Source organism: Salminus brasiliensis, unplaced genomic scaffold (assembly GCF_030463535.1).
Source record: "Salminus brasiliensis unplaced genomic scaffold, fSalBra1.hap2 scaffold_58, whole genome shotgun sequence".
NCBI lineage: Eukaryota > Metazoa > Chordata > Actinopteri > Characiformes > Bryconidae > Salminus > Salminus brasiliensis.
In genome coordinates this window covers 141,778-161,626 of record NW_027326704.1, presented here as the reverse complement: position 1 = coordinate 161,626, position 19,849 = coordinate 141,778, and the positions used below count along the sequence as shown (strand labels likewise).

At 48.8% G+C, this 19,849-nt stretch overlaps 1 protein-coding gene across 1 annotated transcript; it reads left to right on the top strand.

Annotated features, from left to right (window-relative positions):
- The first annotated feature begins 6 nt into the window (after positions 1-6).
- Positions 7-19,356, top strand: ank2a (ankyrin 2a, neuronal). Its single transcript, XM_072672103.1, has 13 exons — positions 7-5,252; positions 5,829-5,906; positions 8,410-8,541; positions 8,669-8,809; positions 8,918-9,122; positions 9,307-9,382; positions 9,624-11,570; positions 14,377-14,466; positions 14,873-14,956; positions 15,041-15,205; positions 15,400-15,564; positions 15,759-15,850; positions 16,201-19,356. The coding sequence occupies exons 1-13, from the start codon at positions 8-10 to the stop codon at positions 16,388-16,390; spliced, it is 8,610 nt and encodes a 2,869-aa protein (XP_072528204.1). The 5' UTR covers position 7; the 3' UTR covers positions 16,391-19,356.
- Positions 19,357-19,849: the final 493 nt, after the last annotated feature.

Below are 19,849 nucleotides of genomic sequence, written 5' to 3'. Positions count from 1 at the left end.
TGAGAGCATGATGAAAAAGCTGACATCTGCAGAAATTCAAAGACAAGCCCAAACTCAGCTTAAAGCAACACATTTACAAGAGGCCGAGGAAGCTGAGCGGCATAGGTATGGTGGAACAATGAAAGAGCTGTCAATCACAGAAATCCAAAGAGAACCTGGAGCAGAACCCGAGGGAACATATGTACAGAAGACTGAGGAGGATGACCAGTATGGGTATGGTGGAACAATGGAAGAGTTGGTATCTACAGAACCCCAAACAGAACCCGAGGGAACATATTTACACAAAACTGAGGTGGATGACCAGGGTGGAGATGGTGGAACAATGGAAGAGTTGTCACCTGTAGACATCCAAAGAGAACCTCAAACAGAACCTGAGGGAACATATCTACAGAAGACTGAGGAAGGCGGATATGGATATAGTGGAAGAGTAGAAGAGTTGTCACCTGTAGAAATCCAAAGAGAACCTCAAACAGAACCTGAGGGAACATATGTACAGAAGAGGGAGGGGGACGACCAGTATGGATTTGGTGGAACAGCTGAGGAGTTGATATCTACAGAACCCGAGGGAATATATTTACATAGAAAAGTGGAAGATGACCAGTATGGAGATGGTGGAACAATGCAAGAGCTGTCAATCACAGAAATCCAAAGAGAACCTCAAACAGAACCTGAGGGAACATATCTACAGAAGACTGAGGAGGATGGCTATGGATTTGGTGGAACAATGGAAGAGTTGGTATCTACAGAACCCCAAACAGAACCTGAGAGAACGTATTTACACAAACTTGAGGAGGATGACCAGTATGGGTATAGTGGAACAATGGATGAGTTGTCACCTGTAGAAATCCAAAGAGAACCTCAAACAGAACCTGAGAGAACATATTTACAGAAGACTGAGGAGGATGACCAGTATGGGTATGGTGGAACAATGGAAAAGTTGGTATCAACAGAACCCCAAACAGAACCAGAGGGAACATATTTACATAGAAAAGTGGAAGATGACCAGTATGGAGATGGTGGAACAGTGGAAGAGTTGGTATCTACAGAACCCCAAACAGAACCAGAGGGAACATATTTACATAGAAAAGTGGAAGATGACCAGTATGGAGATGGTGGAACAATGCAAAAGCTGTCAATCACAGAAATCCAAAGAGAACCTCAAACAGAACCTGAGGGAACATATCTACAGAAGATTGAGGAAGGCGGATATGGATATAGTGGACGAGTGGAAGAGTTGGTATCTACAGAACCCCAAACAGAACCTGAGGGAACATATTTACACAAACTTGAGGAGGATGACCAGGGTGGAGATGGTGGAACAATGGAAGAGTTGTCACCTGTAGACATCCAAAGAGAACCTCAAACAGAACCTGAGGGAACATATGTACAGAAGAGGGAGGGGGACGACCAGTATGGATTTGGTGGAACAGTGGAAGAGTTGATCTCTACAGAACCCCAAACAGAACCCGAGGGAATATATTTACATAGGAAAATGGAAGATGACCAGTATGGAGATGGTGGAACAATGCAAGAGCTGTCAAACACAGAAATCCAAAGAGAACCTCAAACAGAACCTGAGGGAACATATCTACAGAAGACTGAAGAGGATGGCTATGGATTTGGTGGAACAATGGAAGAGTTGGTATCTACAGAACCCCAAACAGAACCTGAGAGAACGTATTTACACAAACTTGAGGAGGATGACCAGTATGGGTATAGTGGAACAATGGATGAGTTGGTATCAACAGAACCCCAAACAGAATCAGAGAGAACATATGTACAGAAGACTGAGGAGGATGACCAGTATGGGTATGGTGGAACAATGGAAAAGTTGGTATCTACAGAACCCCAAACAGAACCAGAGGGAACATATTTACATAGAAAAGTGGAAGATGACCAGTATGGAGATGGTGGTAAAATGAAAGAGCTGTCAATCACAGAAATCCAAAGAGAACCGCAAACAGAACCTGAGGGAACATATCTACAGAAGATTGAGGAAGGCGCATATGGATATAGTGGACAAGTGGAAGAGTTGTCACCTGTAGAAATCCAAAGAGAACCTGAAACAGAACCTGGGAGAACATATGTACAGAAGACTGAGGAGGATGGCTATGGATTTGGTGGAACAATGGAAGAGTTGGTATCTACAGAACCCCAAATAGAACCCGAGGGAACATATTTACACAAAACTGAGGTGGATGACCAGGGTGGAGATGGTGGAACAATGAAAGAGCTGTCAATTGCAGAAATCCAAAGAGAACCTGAAGCAGAATCAGAGAGAACATATGTACAGAAGACTGAGGAAGACGACCAGTATGGATATGGTGGAAGAGTGGAAGAGCTGTCAATCACAGAAATCCAAACAGAACCAGAGGGAACATATTTACATAGGAAAGTGGAAGATGACCAGTATGGAGATGGTGGAACAGTGGAAGAGTTGTCACCTGCAGAAGCAGAACCTGAGGGAACATATGTACAGAAGACTGAGGAAGACAGATATGGATATGGTGGAACAGCTGAGGAGTTGTCAACCACAGAAGTCCTGGAACACGTCCACATACAGGGAATAAGATTTGAGGTGACTGAGGGCGACGTTTCGGTTCAGGGCATGGAGGACAGTCTGCAGGTTTCTGCAGCTGAGGAATCTAATCACACTTCCGAAGTCCCTGAGGAAACTGCTGAGTCTGAAGAATTTCAGGAAAGGCAGCAAGAGCCTTATCACCAAATATCTTCAACTAGACCTGCCAACCTAGACGCTGTCCAGCCCATAACGATGAGCGATCCTAAAAGTGCCTATCAGAGCGACTCCCTGGAGACAACCCCTGTTCGAGAGGGATTCTCTTCTCACAAATCTCCTGACTCCATCGATCCCAGCCCAACCAAGGACTTCTCTTGCCCAGACTCTTTAGAAACCAGTCCCACAGATCAGAGACCGGTCACCTCAAGCCCTGCAGAACTACATCACAGCGGTATACCTATCCCCGACCCTGCAGAAATCATAGAGCTGAACAGTGATGAAACTGTCCGGTCAGAGACTGACATAGCTGACCACTTCAGTTCTTCAGACTCTCAGTGTCTTTCAAAGCCTTTACAGCCATATTTAGGTCCATTAGATGTAGATTCCAGAGAGGAAGCTCTGAGAAGCAGCAGTGATGTGCAAGGGCAGTTCACCCCTGAGGACCAGATGGTCCAAATACCTGGTTCTGATGCGGTGGAAGAAGACGCCAAAATCAGAAAGGAGAAGATTGATCCGTCCAGAGTTGAAGAAGTTTGGGTAGAGGACTCAGGGGCTGATGAAGCGATTGTGCCAACGGAAGCTAGCATATCCTCCTACGAGACTGCAGACGCATTGGAGGGGGATGAAGAAGAGGACGAAGATCTGGACAGCACAATCAGAAAGCAGTTCACACCCGAGGAAGAGATGTTCAAGATGGCCGCAAAAATCAGAGTATTTGATGAAATTGAAAAAGATTCCAAGACGAGAAAGGTGAGGTTTGATTTCACAGCTTCCTCCCAGGACAGAGAGGAAGAGCTGCGTGATGAACGTTCACCAGATCATGAGGCAAAACCAGCCAAAGACACAACAGAGGAGTATCCACTCCAATCCAGTCCTCGAGAGGTCGATGGACAAGCCATATATGATAAAGGGACCTCGGAGTATGTGGAGTACGGTGCTTCAGAGGAGGATGAGCCACAGATAGAGGTGTCGCCTATGCAAATTCACATTGAGAAAACGGGTCTCCATGCAGAATTTTCTCCACAGTGCCTTTTCACATCAGTCGTTGAGGGCATCACTGCAGATCCCACGGGTGAGAAGATACCTCCAACATCAGCAGACTCCAAAATGGACACGGAGAGTGGTGCTGATTCCCAGTGTCTCGTCATTGATGAGAAAATATCTGATGAGTCAGATGGGGAAAGCTCTTTAGAAAAGCCACCATCTCTGCCAGTGCATCCCAAAACCGATGCAGAAGAACCTCTGGAAGAACAAAAGCCCGACCCATGTGACGGCCAGGAGGAAGACGCACCTGTTCAGGGAGATCTAGTGCCTTGGAGCGCTGAGCTGGAAGACGATGAGAGCTTTGACTCACGGATTGAAGCTGAAGAAAGGAAAGTCTTTGCTCTGGTTGAGGACAGTGAATCTCATGGGACGACGCCAGAGTCGACTCCTGGCCGAACCCCCACGGAAGAAAGAACTCCAAACCCTTTCCTGTTCCAGGAGGGGAAGCTCTTTGAAATGACCAGAGGAGGTGCTATTGACATGAGCAGAAGGAGCTTAGAAGAAGAGCAAGATGCTTTTGCCTTTTTCCCCCTCAGAGAGGATCCTGCTGAGGAGGCTCTGACGGGAGAAGTAGAGGAATGTGGAACAGTGTCTAGCACCCATGAGTCCTCACTGGTGACCCCGTTAGATTCAACCACAGCAGTTTCACAGGATGAGGAATCCAAGAATAGTGGTCCTGTAATGGTGGCTCCAGCTGAAGGTGTTGATAGGCCCATTGGTTCTGGTAGTTATGCCGGACAGATGGACTCAGAGAGCGTCGGAGAGAAGGATCTAGACTCTGTAGACTCTGGAGATTCATCCATAGCCAATATTGACACTGCCACCTCCACGGTTACCCGATCGGTTTACTCCGAACAGGACGTAGAGTCTTCTGACTCGTCTACAGAGGAGGAACAACACTCAGTTATCGAAATTCCTACACCCACTCAGGACACCGCCATGCTCCCTAGCGTCTCAGAGCCGCACGCTGACGAAGACAAGCTCCAGTCTTCATCCCGGGCCTCCGGATCACCTAGAGAGTCTGCTGCAGACGCAGAGAGCAAGAAGCTCAAATCCAAAATACCAGTGAAAGCTGCCAGCTTTGACCAAACGTTAGGCAAAGGGGACTCAACCGAGCAGAGCCGCAGACCCAAATCCGAGGCGGATATGGGCCTTTCAGAGTGGCTCCTAACTGGGATAGACTGTTCCTCAGCTAAGTCCAAGTCCCCAGCTTCAAGACTCCCTGTGCCTATTGAACAGACACAGTCTGCCCCCTCTCAGCTCCCCCCTGAAGACCCTCAGGACCCTGAGTCTACCCAGCAGGAACATGACCACGGTTCCTTTGACATAGAAGGGGAGAACAGGCATTTGGCAGCAATTAGACCATCCTCTGTGGGAGAGGATGTGTTTGAGACCAGACCCAACTGGGAGGATTGTGTGGAGACCCAGATGCAGCGAATCTCAGACAGCAGTAGTCCAGATCAAAGTAAAGGTACATGGCTCTAAATGACTTGTGGCCCTTTGTCCCCAACCCTTAGAGACTCCTTAGTTCCATGCAAAGCCCGAGAAGTCACTTTTAGTTTCTGAACGTCCTGTCCTGTCTTGTCCTGTCTTGTCCTGTCTTGTGATGTGCTGAGTTGTGGTGTTGTCTGCTGTCCGTTTTTTTTGCCCATTCTGTGTGGTGCTGTTGGTCTGCTGTCCGTCAGTGTAATCATTATTTTAAAACATTTTCATGTATTTGTTGAAATCTCAAGATTGACTGGCTGTTCTGTTCCTGTCTCTCTAACACGAGCACTTCCAGAGCTTTTCCCAGAGTTTCCTTTATTCATTATTTTTTAGCTTCTAAACATTTCAGGAGCTCAGCATGAACTGTTCATCATTCTCTTACTGTTCGCTTTTCTGAAAGCTGTTCCTAATCTGATCTCATTCTGATTATTTTGGTTATTTTAATAACACTGCTGATGTTCCAGTAGTTTAGGAGATTACTAGTGTGTGTGTGTGTGTGTGTTTGTGTGTGTGTGTGTGTTTGTGCCACATATGATTGTGTTTACAACATTAATGTTCACAGTGGACTGGCATGATGATGCTGATCGGAAAGAAGAGACTTTGGCCATTATTGCTGACCTTCTGGGTTTCAGCTGGACAGGTGAGTGTTTAGAGCAGGTGAGTGTTTAGAGCAGGTGAGTGTTTAGGACAGGTGAGTGTTTAGAGCAGGTGAGTGATTAGAGCAGGTGAGTGATTAGAGCAGGTGAGTGTTTAGGACAGGTGAGTGTTTAGAGCAGGTGAGTGATTAGGACAGGTGAGTGTTTAGAGCAGGTGAGTGTTTAGGACAGGTGAGTGATTAGGACAGGTGAGTGTTTAGAGCAGGTGAGTGTTTAGAGCAGGTGAGTGATTAGAGCAGGTGAGTGATTAGGACAGGTGAGTGTTTAGAGCAGGTGAGTGTTTAGGACAGGTGAGTGTTTAGAGCAGGTGAGTGATTAGGACAGGTGAGTGTTTAGAGCAGGTGAGTGTTTAGGACAGGTGAGTGTTTAGAGCAGGTGAGTGTTTAGAGCAGGTGAGTGTTTAGAGCAGGTGAGTGATTAGGACAGGTGAGTGTTTAGAGCAGGTGAGTGTTTAGGACAGGTGAGTGTTTAGAGCAGGTGAGTGTTTAGGACAGGTGAGTGATTAGGACAGGTGAGTGTTTAGGACAGGTGAGTGATTAGGACAGGTGAGTGTTTAGAGCAGGTGAGTGTTTAGGACAGGTGAGTGATTAGAGCAGGTGAGTGTTTAGGACAGGTGAGTGTTTAGAGCAGGTGAGTGTTTAGAGCAGGTGAGTGATTAGGACAGGTGAGTGTTTAGAGCAGGTGAGTGTTTAGAGCAGGTGAGTGATTAGGACAGGTGAGTGTTTAGAGCAGGTGAGTGTTTAGAGCAGGTGAGTGTTTAGGACAGGTGAGTGATTAGGACAGGTGAGTGTTTAGAGCAGGTGAGTGATTAGGACAGGTGAGTGTTTAGAGCAGGTGAGTGATTAGGACAGGTGAGTGTTTAGAGCAGGTGAGTGTTTAGAGCAGGTGAGTGATTAGGACAGGTGAGTGTTTAGAGCAGGTGAGTGTTTAGAGCAGGTGAGTGATTAGAGCAGGTGAGTGATTAGGACAGGTGAGTGTTTAGAGCAGGTGAGTGTTTAGAGCAGGTGAGTGTTTAGAGCAGGTGAGTGATTAGGACAGGTGAGTGTTTAGAGCAGGTGAGTGTTTAGGACAGGTGAGTGTTTAGAGCAGGTGAGTGTTTAGAGCAGGTGAGTGTTTAGGACAGGTGAGTGATTAGGACAGGTGAGTGTTTAGAGCAGGTGAGTGTTTAGAGCAGGTGAGTGTTTAGGACAGGTGAGTGATTAGAGCAGGTGAGTGTTTAGGACAGGTGAGTGTTTAGAGCAGGTGAGTGTTTAGAGCAGGTGAGTGTTTAGGACAGGTGAGTGATTAGAGCAGGTGAGTGTTTAGGACAGGTGAGTGTTTAGAGCAGGTGAGTGTTTAGAGCAGGTGAGTGTTTAGGACAGGTGAGTGATTAGAGCAGGTGAGTGTTTAGGACAGGTGAGTGTTTAGAGCAGGTGAGTGTTTAGGACAGGTAAGTTTGTACAGTATTGAAGGACTGCAGAGATGAGGGTGATCTATCAGTCCATCATTTACCATCTTCTACTGAAATCACTGATTGTTCTCAAAACGGGCATCTGGAAACAGCCTGTCAGAGTAAAGTGGGTCAGGAGGGGCGTGGCTTATGCAAACGCCCTCTGAGGAGCTCATAAAGGGTTTTGATATCTGGGGTTTACGGGCAGAGAGGCAGGCGTTGAAAAGATTCTACTGGAGAACGTTTGTGTATCAGAGAACCGACCTGTGTACAGAGTTCTGTAGAACCCAGACATTTTAAATCAGATCTTCACCTCCGAGAAGGAACCTGCAGAGAATTAAGCACTCTCTGCTCAGACCCTGTGTCCATCCTCCGGCCTTCAGATCACTCATCTCTGTGGGTCTAAAAGGATGTGGAGCTGATCAAGAAGCTCACCTCCCCAGAGTCCAGACCTCAACGTCATTCAAGACCTTGTACTTAAAAGTACATGCTGACTTTTGCACAATACTGCACACTCTGTCCACATGTTTGTGGACACCCCTTCTAATTCAACATTCAGCTACTTTAAGCTGCACCCATTGCTGACACTGTAGAGTCCCTGTAGAGAAGTACTGCCAATAGAATAGGACTCTCTGGAGCAGATCAACATCATGACCCTATTGGCTCCATGCTGCCTAATGCCAGGCGTGGGCTAGAGGGGTATAAAGCCCCCCAGCATTGAGGAGCTGTGGAGCAGTGGAAGAACTGTGCTCTCTGGAGTGATGGTGGAGGAGCTCCATCCAGTACTTTTAGATTGGATGAGTTGGGGATGATGAGGTGGGGTGATTATCATCATCCAACATCCTGACCTCACTAACACTGCTCTTGTAGCTGAATGCAATCAAATCTTTTTCCAGTGGAAAGTCTTCTTCTCTGGGCAGCAGAGTCCTTCTCAGAGGTTTAGATGAGGATTCTCATGTTCTCGCTGTCTTGCTGATGAGGGAGTTTGGGACTGGAGTCTCTGAGCTGTTTGTTTGCTGACGGGGTTCTGAGGCTTTACGCCGTGCTGTTGTTGACAGAGTTGGCGAAGGAGCTGGAGTTCAGTGAAGATGAAGTTCAGCAGGTTCGTTCAGAAAACCCCAACTCTCTACAAGAGCAGAGCAACGCCCTCCTACAGCGCTGGGTGGAACGAGAGGGAAAACACGCCAACGGTCAGTCCTGGTCTGTCTGAGCGAGGGAGGGAGGGGTGGGAGGCAGTGTTTCAGACGGGGGGTGGATCCTTACCTTTAGAACGGTCTGCAGGTGCTTATTTCTGACTGTCCTGTCTGTTTGCTGCAGAGGACTGTCTGATAAAGAGACTGACTAAAATAAACCGCATGGACATCGTCCACCTTATAGAGACACAGATGAATAAGTCTGTCCAGGAGCAGACGTCCAGAACATATGCAGAAATCGAGAGAACCCTGGACCACAGCGAAGGTGAGGATCGTTCATGTAGATTCATCAAGTTCTAATAACATCCAGAGTAGAGTTCTAATAACGTGTGTGTGTGTGTGTGTGTGTGTGTGTGTGTGTGTGCGTGCACAGCGCTGTCTTCAGTGCAGGAGGACGTGGACAGTCCTCGGCTGGTTAGGAGAGTGGACGTTTCCTCTCAGAGACATCCTCCAGCTGTTTCAGAGGAGGACCTGTCCGTGGCCTCCCTGCTGGACATTCCATCCTGGGCGGAGACGGTGGGACACACCCACTCAGAGAGTATCCACGGAGACATGCTGGAGGAACTGGACATCACACAGTGAGTGGACATTACAGAACCAGAGGGACCTGAATAGAGAGAGTTTTACAGATGTTTATTAATGAACAGATGTTCTCTGAGACACACAGGAGGAACCGACAGACAGACAGACAGACAGACAGACAGACAGGTGTGTGAATGACTGGGAGGGAGAGTAACACACTGGCCATGTTGTGTTTTACAGGGACGGTTTCGCGAATCCGTGGGCGGTCCAAGAGGTCAGGGCTGAATCTGCGGACAGAGCTAGGCGGGAGGAGCAGGTAATTTCTTCCTGTGCTGCAGGAACATCTGCATCTCAGCTGTTCCACCTGCTGTGCAGACAGGCGTGTTTGGAGGCAGGTTCTCCAGCAGATGGCGCTGTCTCTGACCAGCACAGGTTTCCTAAAGCAGATTTTGTTTAGTTCCAATCCAGTCTTCCCTCTCTTCTGCATTTGTTCTCCGTGGTTTTCCCTCATCTCATTTTACGTTGTTCTCTTTTTACTGTTCATCATCTCCACCCAGCTGTCTCACCCAAACCACGCTCAGTGTGATCTTTCAGACCATGTGGACACCTGTCTCTCTCCATCACCACCAATCTCAAACAAAGGTTCAGAGCACCAACATCCACCTTCCAAACGTAATAAAAACTTCTTCAGTTTCAGTCAAACGTCCATTGATCAATTCTCCAATGAACTTTCAGCAGAAGAACCCACGAATGAACGAGAGCACACTGAGCCAGATCTCCAGGACCTGGAGGAGTCTCCCCTCGACAGTCTGTCTCCTGTGTGTGAAAAAAGTGACATAGAAGGAAATGAGAAGTCCTTGTCAGAGTTAGTACAGTCCCCTCTCTCTGAATCTGCTGGAGGTGCAGATGTCCTGCAGTCATCCTCCATCCGTAATGAGGAAGGGTCTGAGAGTGACTGGGCATCTGGACAGAATCGTCTTACTTCACTGCCCGTTCCAATGTTAAAGGAAGGTTCTCCAGAGGACTGGATGCCACCTCAGCTTGGTCTGGAGATCTCACAGGTAACCCTGGATACCCTCCGGACCCCCATAGAATCAGACTATGTCCTTGTTGACCAAGATGAGGTACCTGCTGATCCAATGTCTTTGGATTCAGCTACTTCCGGTCAGTCCCACATGGTAGTGAAACAAGAAGGTATTGACTGCTCAGTCTCAGTAGATTCTACATCGCTGAAGTCATCTTGTTACCCTGAAGATACCATGGGACGGCAAGATCTGTCAGCAGAATTGGATGAAGTGTCCAGAAACCCTGGAACACAGAAGGACAAATTAGTGACCATCCCAAATCAATCAAATGATTTTCAAGTGCAGGAAGACGGAGGATCTCCTCATGTGGAACAGATACTTCATCAGTCCGAGGATCTGTGTGATGAGCATGATTCTGAGGTTTTCTCTGCACAAGAACAAAGAGCTCTTCAAATGCCAGAACTTCAGATCAATGGAACCTCCAACAAGCACGCTGACGATGATAACCTGCAGTTGGAAGCTCAATCTGAAATGGAAACCATGGCAGACTCTTGGGTTCTGAAAGAGACCACTCATGAGAGTGGTCCATTTTCTGTGTCTGATGTTTCTCCACAAACACCAGAAACAGTCAGAGCCACTCAGCACTTTGAGTATGAGGAGGTACTTTCAGAACCAGGAGTCTTCAGCACTGAGCAAGCCATTGTTATTCAGTCAGTGCAGTCTTCTGATCTTGTGGTTCTAACCAAAGATACTGATGCTGCAAGGAGTCTTACGAAGGATACTGAGGCTGCGAAGTCCAAAGACCCCAAACGAGCCCTGTCTCAGTCCGAGTCACCATCACAGTGCTCAGAGAAAGCTTGGTTTGCCCGCAGGTTGTCTGATCAAACAGCAGCACTCAACTGTAATGCTGGTCAGGGTCTGCTTCAAGAACCTGATCCTAGTGAAACTGTTGGGTCAGGAGCTGAACATGCTAATCCTACAACGATAAAGCCTGGAAATAATGATCCTGAATCCAGGGATGTACCTGGTTACCCTGCAGAAGATGCTTCCTCCAAAATATACGTATCTTCCAAAGCCTCGGCTGGAAAGCCTCACATTCCCCAGAGTGTCCTCCAGAAGCCTGAAGACTCTGACTCGGAAACCTTCTTTGAGTGCAAGCAGACCCTCTCGGATCACTCAGAACCAGAGTTTACCAGTGCTGAAGATGTGGACCATGAGGTGAGGAGTGACTCCTGTGTGGGTCAACTAAAGCCAGAACTCAGAACCCAAAGGCTGTCTCCATCTAGTACCTTCAAAAAGGTGGACTGTGGGTCCATTCGGTCTTCAGAAAGTGAGGACTATGAGGATGCACCAATCATCCAGGAGGAAGAAGATGTGGAGGACAGGTGGAAGCACATCACACAAACTCCCCAGGAGCTTCACCCTCAAGGAGGAGCTAAGGATGATGAGGGTGATGATGATGATGATGATATGTGGAGGGTAAGAGTTCAGAGCATGACCCTTCGCTCCTTTTCATCCCAAGCTGTTTTACAACAGAATCCTGTTGACTTGGTTAAACACCAGTGGGGTTCTGCTGGATCCGGAACTCTGTTTTGGCAAAATTGGACTTGACTGTCGATCTTTAATAAATAAATAAATAAATAAAGTATTTACTAAAAACACTCAGCCATGTCATATTCACCATTTAGCCCAACTTCCATAACCACTGGTTTACCTGCTTAAGTTTGAGGTTGTGTTGAAGCTCAGATCTGCTCCAGGATTTTGTTCCACCTGGCTGGACTTTGCTCAGCTGCAGCAGAACCGTCAGGTCGGACTGAAATCCTTTCTGCATGAATGTCCTGCATATCGTTGCTGTGGGGACGATACACCTCCATCACCTGAGCGCCACAAACACCAAAGCCCTCAGCTAACGTCCTGCTCAGCTAACGTCCCCCTTAGCTAACGTCCCCCTCAGCTAACGTCCTGCTCAGCTAACGTCCTGCTCAGCTAACTTCCTGCTCAGCTAACGTCCCCCTCAGCTAACGTCCTCCTCAGCTAACGTCCTGCTCAGCTAACTTCCTGCTCAGCTAACGTCCCCCTCAGCTAACTTCCCGCTCAGCTAACTTCCCCCTCAGCTAACGTCCCGCTCAGCTAACTTCCTCCTCAGCTAACTTCCTGCTCAGCTAACTTCCTCCTCAGCTAACGTCCTCCTCAGCTAACGTCCCCCTCAGCTAACTTCCCGCTCAGCTAACTTCCCCCTCAGCTAACGTCCCGCTCAGCTAACTTCCTCCTCAGCTAACGTCCTCCTCAGCTAACTTCCTCCTCAGCTAACGTCCTGCTCAGCTAACGTCCTCCTCAGCTAACTTCCTCCTCAGCTAACGTCCTGCTCAGCTAACGTCCTCCTCAGCTAACGTCCTGCTCAGCTAACTTCCTCCTCAGCTAACTTCCTCCTCAGCTAACGTCCTGCTCAGCTAACTTCCTCCTCAGCTAACTTCCTCCTCAGCTAACTTCCTCCTCAGCTAACGTCCTGCTCAGCTAACGTCCTGCTCAGCTAACGTCCTGCTCAGCTAGCTTCCTCCTCAGCTAGCTTCCTCCTCAGCTAACGTCCTCCTCAGCTAACTTCCTGCTCAGCTAACGTCCTCCTCAGCTAACTTCCTGCTCAGCTAATGTCCTCCTCAGCTAACTTCCTGCTCAGCTAATGTCCTCCTCAGCTAACTTCCTGCTCAGCTAACTTCCTGCTCAGCTCTGATCCCGGTGACTGGACCCTCTGCTCAGGGGTCCACCACCCAACATGTCCATGTGGGGCCTGTATGAGGATCCCAACTGGAACCCAGAATGATTTCCCACCAGGGTCAGAGATGGGAAGGGGGGGGGGGGTCAAGGTTTCGTTCCAGCAGCAACTATATGGCCTCTGCATGCCCTCACACTCACCCTGCAGTCCAGTTCAGCTCCTCACCTTCAGACAGAACCGCTCATCGTAGAGAAGCAGGAGGGAAGTGATGGGTTCAGTTCTTTACTCTGGAGATTAGATCTGATTTAGGATCAGAACCTGAACCAGTTTCCACTGATATCGTTCTACTACAGTCTGACTACAGTGTCTGAGTGCAGTGTCTGACTACAGTGAGTTCAGTAACTGATTAGTGTCTGACTACAGTGTCTGAGTGCAGTGTCTGACTACAGTGAGTACAGTAACTGAGTGCAGTGTCTGAGTGCAGTGTCTGAGTGCAGTGAGTACAGTAACTGAGTGCAGTGTCTGAGTGCAGTGTCTGAGTGCAGTGTCTGAGTGCAGTAACTGAGTGCAGTGTCTGAGTGCAGTGTCTGACTACAGTGAGTACAGTAACTGAGTGCAGTCTGAGTGCAGTGTCTGACTACAGTGAGTACAGTAACTGAGTGCAGTGTCTGAGTGCAGTGAGTACAGTAACTGAGTGCAGTCTGAGTGCAGTGTCTGACTACAGTGAGTACAGTAACTGAGTGCAGTCTGAGTGCAGTGTCTGAGTGCAGTGTCTGACTACAGTGAGTACAGTAACTGAGTGCAGTCTGAGTGCAGTGTCTGAGTGCAGTGTCTGACTACAGTGAGTACAGTAACTGAGTGCAGTCTGAGTGCAGTGTCTGACTACAGTGAGTACAGTAACTGAGTGCAGTCTGAGTGCAGTGTCTGAGTGCAGTGAGTACAGTAACTGAGTGCAGTCTGAGTGCAGTGTCTGAGTGCAGTGAGTACAGTAACTGAGTGCAGTCTGAGTGCAGTGTCTGACTACAGTGAGTACAGTGTCTGACTACAGTGAGTACAGTAACTGAGTGCAGTGTCTGAGTGCAGTGTCTGAGTGCAGTGTCTGACTACAGTGAGTACAGTAACTGAGTGCAGTGTCTGATTACAGTGTCTGAGTGCAGTCTGATTACAGTGTCTGATTAGTGTCTGAGTACAGTAACTGAGTGCAGTGTCTGAGTGCAGTGTCTGACTACAGTGAGTACAGTAACTGAGTGCAGTGTCTGATTACAGTGTCTGAGTGCAGTCTGATTACAGTGTCTGATTAGTGTCTGAGTACAGTAACTGAGTGCAGTGTCTGAGTGCAGTGTCTGAGTGCAGTGTCTGACTACAGTGAGTACAGTAACTGAGTGCAGTGTCTGATTACAGTGTCTGAGTGCAGTCTGATTACAGTGTCTGATTAGTGTCTGAGTACAGTAACTGAGTGCAGTGTCTGATTACAGTGTCTGAGTGCAGTCTGAGTGCAGTGTCTGATTACAGTGTCTGAGTGCAGTCTGAGTGCAGTGTCTGATTACAGTGTTAATGTGTGTATGCTGTGGTCAGGATCTAGGGGAGGAGCTAGGTGCTCTATGTGAAAGCTCTGATGAAGACGTGCTGAGCACCCGGGTGGTCCGGAGGAGAGTGATCATTCAGGTACGTCCGGAGACGTCCAGAACAGCCTCTTCTGGTTTGAGGTGTCTGACGATCTGAATGAATGAACCGCTCTCTGTTCTTACGGGTTCTATGATGATGATGATGATGATGATGATGATGATGGATCCTTTGACTGACCTGCTGCTTTCTGCCGTTTCTAATATTTGAGTTCTAACTGCAAGCTTACCCTCATTTCCCTGATTGCTGGTGGGAGTTGACCTTTTTGCTGATCTGAGGTCAGTCTCGTGGTTCTGTGTATCGCCGCTGGAAGGCTGAACTCAGATCAGTGTGAAACGGCAGCCTAGTGAACCCTTCACCTTTCCTTCACCCTCGCCTGTCCTGCGCCTGCGGAAGGCCGGCTCTGTACCACAGCAGGTTCATTCCTGGTCTCTGTGTTTGGAAACAGGCCGACGAGGTTCCGGACGTTCCTCTGCAGCCCGCGACTGAGGAGCGGTACACTGATGAACAGGGAAACCTGGTGATTAAGAAGGTAAGCCTGGATCTGGAGTTTAGCTCCTTAATCCCGTCCTAAATCCTGAACCAGCGCCACATCGTCTGTGCGTTACCTGTGCAGGTGAGCCGGAGGGTGATCCACCGCTGTGTGTCTGCGGACGGAGTGGAGAGAGAGGAGGTCAGGGTGGAGGGACATCCTGCTGGACCCGTCACGGTGGGCCTGACAGACTCCTGCTCTAAAGTGGTGAAGAGGACGGTGGTGAAGAGTGAAGGAGATCAGACGGAGGTGCGTTGGACTGAGTAATGGAGAGCGGCTCTGTGCTCATGAGCTCTTTGCTCTGTAGAAGCTAATTGCAGGTTCTCCAACTGAGGTTGGAGGTGTGGGCTGGTGAGGTACCCTGCCCAGGTGGGGGAAGGGGCCACATTCGTCTCCGGTTCTGTTCTGAGTTTTGATTGGATGCCGTTGCTCCTGTGGTGCAGGTGACGTTCTGTGAGCAAGATATGGAGACTGAGGAAAACGGCAGAGGTCGAGAGGTCACTCAGAGGGTGCAGACGACGGTGGTGCAGGGCGAGAGGATGGAGAAACACCTGGGAGACCCTCGCCTGGCCACTGACCTGCCCACTGCCCGGGATGACTTCACACAGGTCAGTTCCTGTAGATCAGATAGATCAGATACTGATGTTTATCACAAAACTGAGATCAGAACCCGACCCCGCGACTCTCCCCGTCTGAAATTCTGGTTGGACCCGGGTTTGACCCTCACTCCTCCTCCTCCTCACCTGCAGGTGGAGTTCTGGTTTCAGGGGCTGATGGGTAATGTAGTTGTTTTTGCCCCCAGGCTCTGCGGTATTTGGGGGGGTTTGAGAAGGTGCAGACTCCTAGAGTGTCTGAGCAGCAGCTGAAGCAGCCTGACGGAAGCGTGATCAGGAGGTCTGCACACTAGCATGGCCTGTGTGTGTGTGTGTGTGTGTGTGTGTGTGTGTGTGCGTGTGTGTGTGCGTGTGCGTGTGCGTGCTAAAACCCTAACCCCGGGATGTGGTTCCGACCGCCTGGTTGGCTCTGCTGCAGCATCTCTCTGGACCTGAATTTACCACCACTGTTGTATCTGATGAGTGACGTCCCTCTCCGGGGCTGACCCCTCCCTCTCCCTGTTCACAAACCACCTGTGTATGTGTGTGGTGTGGGTGTGGTCAGTAGAATAGTCTGTGAATGATGTGGGTGTGGTCTGTGGGTGGCCACGCCCACATTATCCAGCCCTCCCTCTCTCTGTCTCTACCCAGGGCGAGGATGAAGAGTAGGAAGTGTGTGAAGAAGACGGGGGTGACGGACGCTCGAGGGAGGACGCGCGTGTTCGTCGAACACCTGAACCACCGTCGCCACGACGACCTCCAGCACCACGTACACCGCTTCGTTCAGCACTACTGCGGCCGGGCGGAGGAGGAAGAGGAGGAGAGAGACGACGATGAGTGAAGGGCCGTCGTCTTCTTCGTCCTCTGCGTGCCGTTCCTCCTCTGGCCCCGCCCCCAAATGACCCTATGCATCGCGCTCCAGCAATCCCACAATGCACCTCACTCCTGCCAAGCCCAGTCTTCCTGTCCGTCAAGCTGTGGACGGTTCCCGCCTTCGTCTTTTCATCCTCCTCATCCTCCTTTTCCTTCATGGAGGTTCGTTTCACTCATGTTTTCGTGACCAAAGATTTGATCTGTTTCTTCACGGAGTTCCGATTCTTCTGTTCGTGAGAAAATAACGTCCGATTCCGGAGAGCGGCGGGAGAGCGGCGGGAGCGCGCTCCGACTTCAGGACGCTTCAGTTCCTCTATTGCATTTCATATCAAACCTCCATCCTGAAAATATCGTAAACACGGCGTTTATATCTCAGCGCTCTTTTCCGGGAGAAGTTCTGACGGTGTTCCGTCGTTAAACGGCGCCGGTTTGGCTAATCTGTAAATACAGTGCATTCTGAGCGTTAGCGTAGCGCACATTAACCACGGCTAACAGATATTAGCGAGGCATGCTTCAGCTAGCGTCAGTCACGTACTAACAACGTCCAGACTTAACGAGTTTCACTCATATCTCACTGTCTGTCTGTATGTCTCTCTCCCTCTCTCTCTCTCTCTCTCTCTATCTGTGAGTCGTAGTCTCGTGTCGTCACCTGCATCTCGTAACCGGGGTTCGTGTTTATTTACGGGTGTGGATCGTTCTGTTTGATCTTTTCTGAAGAATGTAGCAGAAGATCAGAAGGTTCTAAGAGTGATGATTGGTTGGTTCTCTGATCCTCTGACCAATCAGTAACCTGCTTTTCTGTTCAGATACTGTATTATACTTTACTTTAGCTGTGAGGGTAGCGGTGGAGTTACTGACAGGATTTACTTCATTTATTTACTTATTTATTGGTTAATTTATTGATTGATTGATTGATTGGTTGATTGATTGAGTTTTTGGAAACTTTCTAAATATAATGAGATATTTGTTCAGAAGGAGGATCAGAGAGGACAAGGGTGTGAATGGGTAGTGAGTAAGTGTGAATGGGTGAGTGTGTGTGAATGTGTGTGAGTGTGAGTGAATGGGTGAGTGTGTGAGAGTGAATGGGTGAGTGTGTGTGAGTGAATGGGTGAGTGTGTGTGTGAGTGAATGGGTGAGTGTGAGAGTGAGTATGTGTGAGTGAATGGGTGAGTGTGTGTGTGAGTGAATGGGTGAGTGTGTGAGAGTGAGTGTGTGTGAGTGAATGGGTGAGTGTGTGAGAGTGAATGGGTGAGTGTGTGAGAGTGAATGGGTGAGTGTGTGAGAGTGAATGGGTGTGTGTGTGAGTGAATGGGTGAGTGTGTGTGAATGTGTGTCTGAGTGTGAGAGAGTGAATGGGTGAGTGTGTGAGAGTGAGTGTGTGAGAGTGAATGGGTGAGTGTGTGAGAGTGAATGGGTGAGTGTGTGAGAGTGAATGGGTGAGTGTGTGTGAGTGAATGGGTGAGTGTGTGTGAATGTGTGTGTGAGTGAATGGGTGAGTGTGTGAGAGTGAATGGGTGAGTGTGTGAGAGTGAGTGTGTGTGAGTGAATGGGTGAGTGTGTGAGAGTGAATGGGTGAGTGTGTGAGAGTGTGTGTGAATGCGTGTGTGTGTGAGTGAATGGGTGAGTGTGTGTGTGAGTGAATGGGTGAGTGTGAGAGTGAGTATGTGTGAGTGAATGGGTGTGTGAGTGAATGGGTGAGTGTGTGAGAGTGAGTGTGTGTGAGTGAATGAGTGAGTGTGTGAGAGTGAATGGGTGAGTGTGTGAGAGTGAATGGGTGAGTGTGTGAGAGTGAATGGGTGTGTGTGTGAGTGAATGGGTGAGTGTGTGTGAATGTGTGTCTGAGTGTGAGAGAGTGAATGGGTGAGTGTGTGAGAGTGAGTGTGTGAGAGTGAATGGGTGAGTGTGTGAGAGTGAATGGGTGAGTGTGTGAGAGTGAATGGGTGAGTGTGTGTGAGTGAATGGGTGAGTGTGTGTGAATGTGTGTGTGAGTGAATGGGTGAGTGTGTGAGAGTGAGTGTGTGTGAGTGAATGGGTGAGTGTGTGAGAGTGAATGGGTGAGTGTGTGAGAGTGAGTGTGTGTGAATGAATGGGTGAGTGTGTGTGAGTGAATGGGTGAGTGTGTGTGAATGAATGGGTGAGTGTGTGTGAGTGAATGGGTGAGTGTGTGAGAGTGAATGGGGGAGTGTGTGAGAGTGAATTTCGGGTGAGTGTGAGTTAATGGGTGAGAGTGAGTGTGTGAGTGCATGGGTGAGTGTGTGAGAGTGAATGGGGGAGTGTGTGAGAGTGAATGGGGGAGTGTGTGAGAGTGAATTTCGGGTGAGTGTGAGTTAATGGGTGAGAGTGAGTGTGTGAGTGCATGGGTGAGTGTGTGAGAGTGAATGGGGGAGTGTGTGAGAGTGAATTTCGGGTGAGTGTGAGTTAATGGGTGAGAGTGAGTGTGTGAGTGCATGGGTGAGTGTGTGTCAGTGAATGTGTGTGTGTGTGTCAGTGAATGTGTGTGTGTGAGTGAATGGGTGAGTGTGAGTGAATGGGTGAGTGTGTGTGAGTGAATGGGTGAGTGTGAGTGAATGGGTGAGTGTGTGTCAGTGAATGTGTGTGTGAGGTAATGGGTGAGTGTGTGAGAGTGAGTGTGTGAGAGTGAATGGGTGAGTGTGAGAGAGTGTAAAGGAGTGTGAGATGTTGGTTCACAGCTGCTGCTGCTTTTCACTGTGATGCTTGTTTTTGTTAATAAATCCACATCCTGTCTGCAGATCTGATGATGATGATGATGAAGATGATATTATATACAGTATATATCGATTCCAGCATGTATTAGTTTATTATTATACAACTTCTACAAAAGACATTTAAACACTATACGGCGGCTGCAGGGTGTGTGTGTGTGTGTGTGTGTGTGTACGGCTGATAGGTAATAAAGTGTATAGGTGTTCCTCTGCTCTGGTGTGAGAGTGTTTACTGGGGGTGAAGGGTGTGTTCACACTGTGGCAGATCCGATCCGGTTCTGAAATCGGATTCTGAGTCACTTCTCGAGCTCTGCTTGCGTGTGTGTGTGTGCGACATAGCCACAGAACTGCGCCCTCCGCTGGTTCATCACAACACTGCTTCCTCCGGCCAGTGTCCGAGTCCGAGTCCTGAATCGAATCGAGAGTGAAGAGCCGAACACAGCGCTACAGATCACACCTTTATTGTAGTTCTCTTTAAATATGTTGAAGTGCTAGTGCCGTCACGGCAACACGAGACCCCCCCCCCCCACCAAATATCCAGTCTGGGGGTTATGCTGAGGAGACCCCCAAATAATAACAGTAATAATAACAGTAGCATTAATCATAAAAGAATCGGCAGTAATGAAAACACCGGACCGAGCGGACCGCCTGTGGTCTCGTGAGGAGGTTTAGCACCCCAGAGGAAGACCGTTCCCTTCTGACAT

Excerpts from the sequence above, each read along its gene's own strand:
- ank2a (XM_072672103.1), top strand. The coding sequence starts at position 8 with ATGATGAAAAAGCTGACATCTGCAGAAATTCAAAGACAAGCCCAAACT. Across the intron at positions 5,907-8,409 it reads TCTGGGTTTCAGCTGGACAG|AGTTGGCGAAGGAGCTGGAG; the intron begins GTGAGTGTTTAG and ends TGTTGTTGACAG. Across the intron at positions 11,571-14,376 it reads ATGATGATGATATGTGGAGG|GATCTAGGGGAGGAGCTAGG; the intron begins GTAAGAGTTCAG and ends TGCTGTGGTCAG.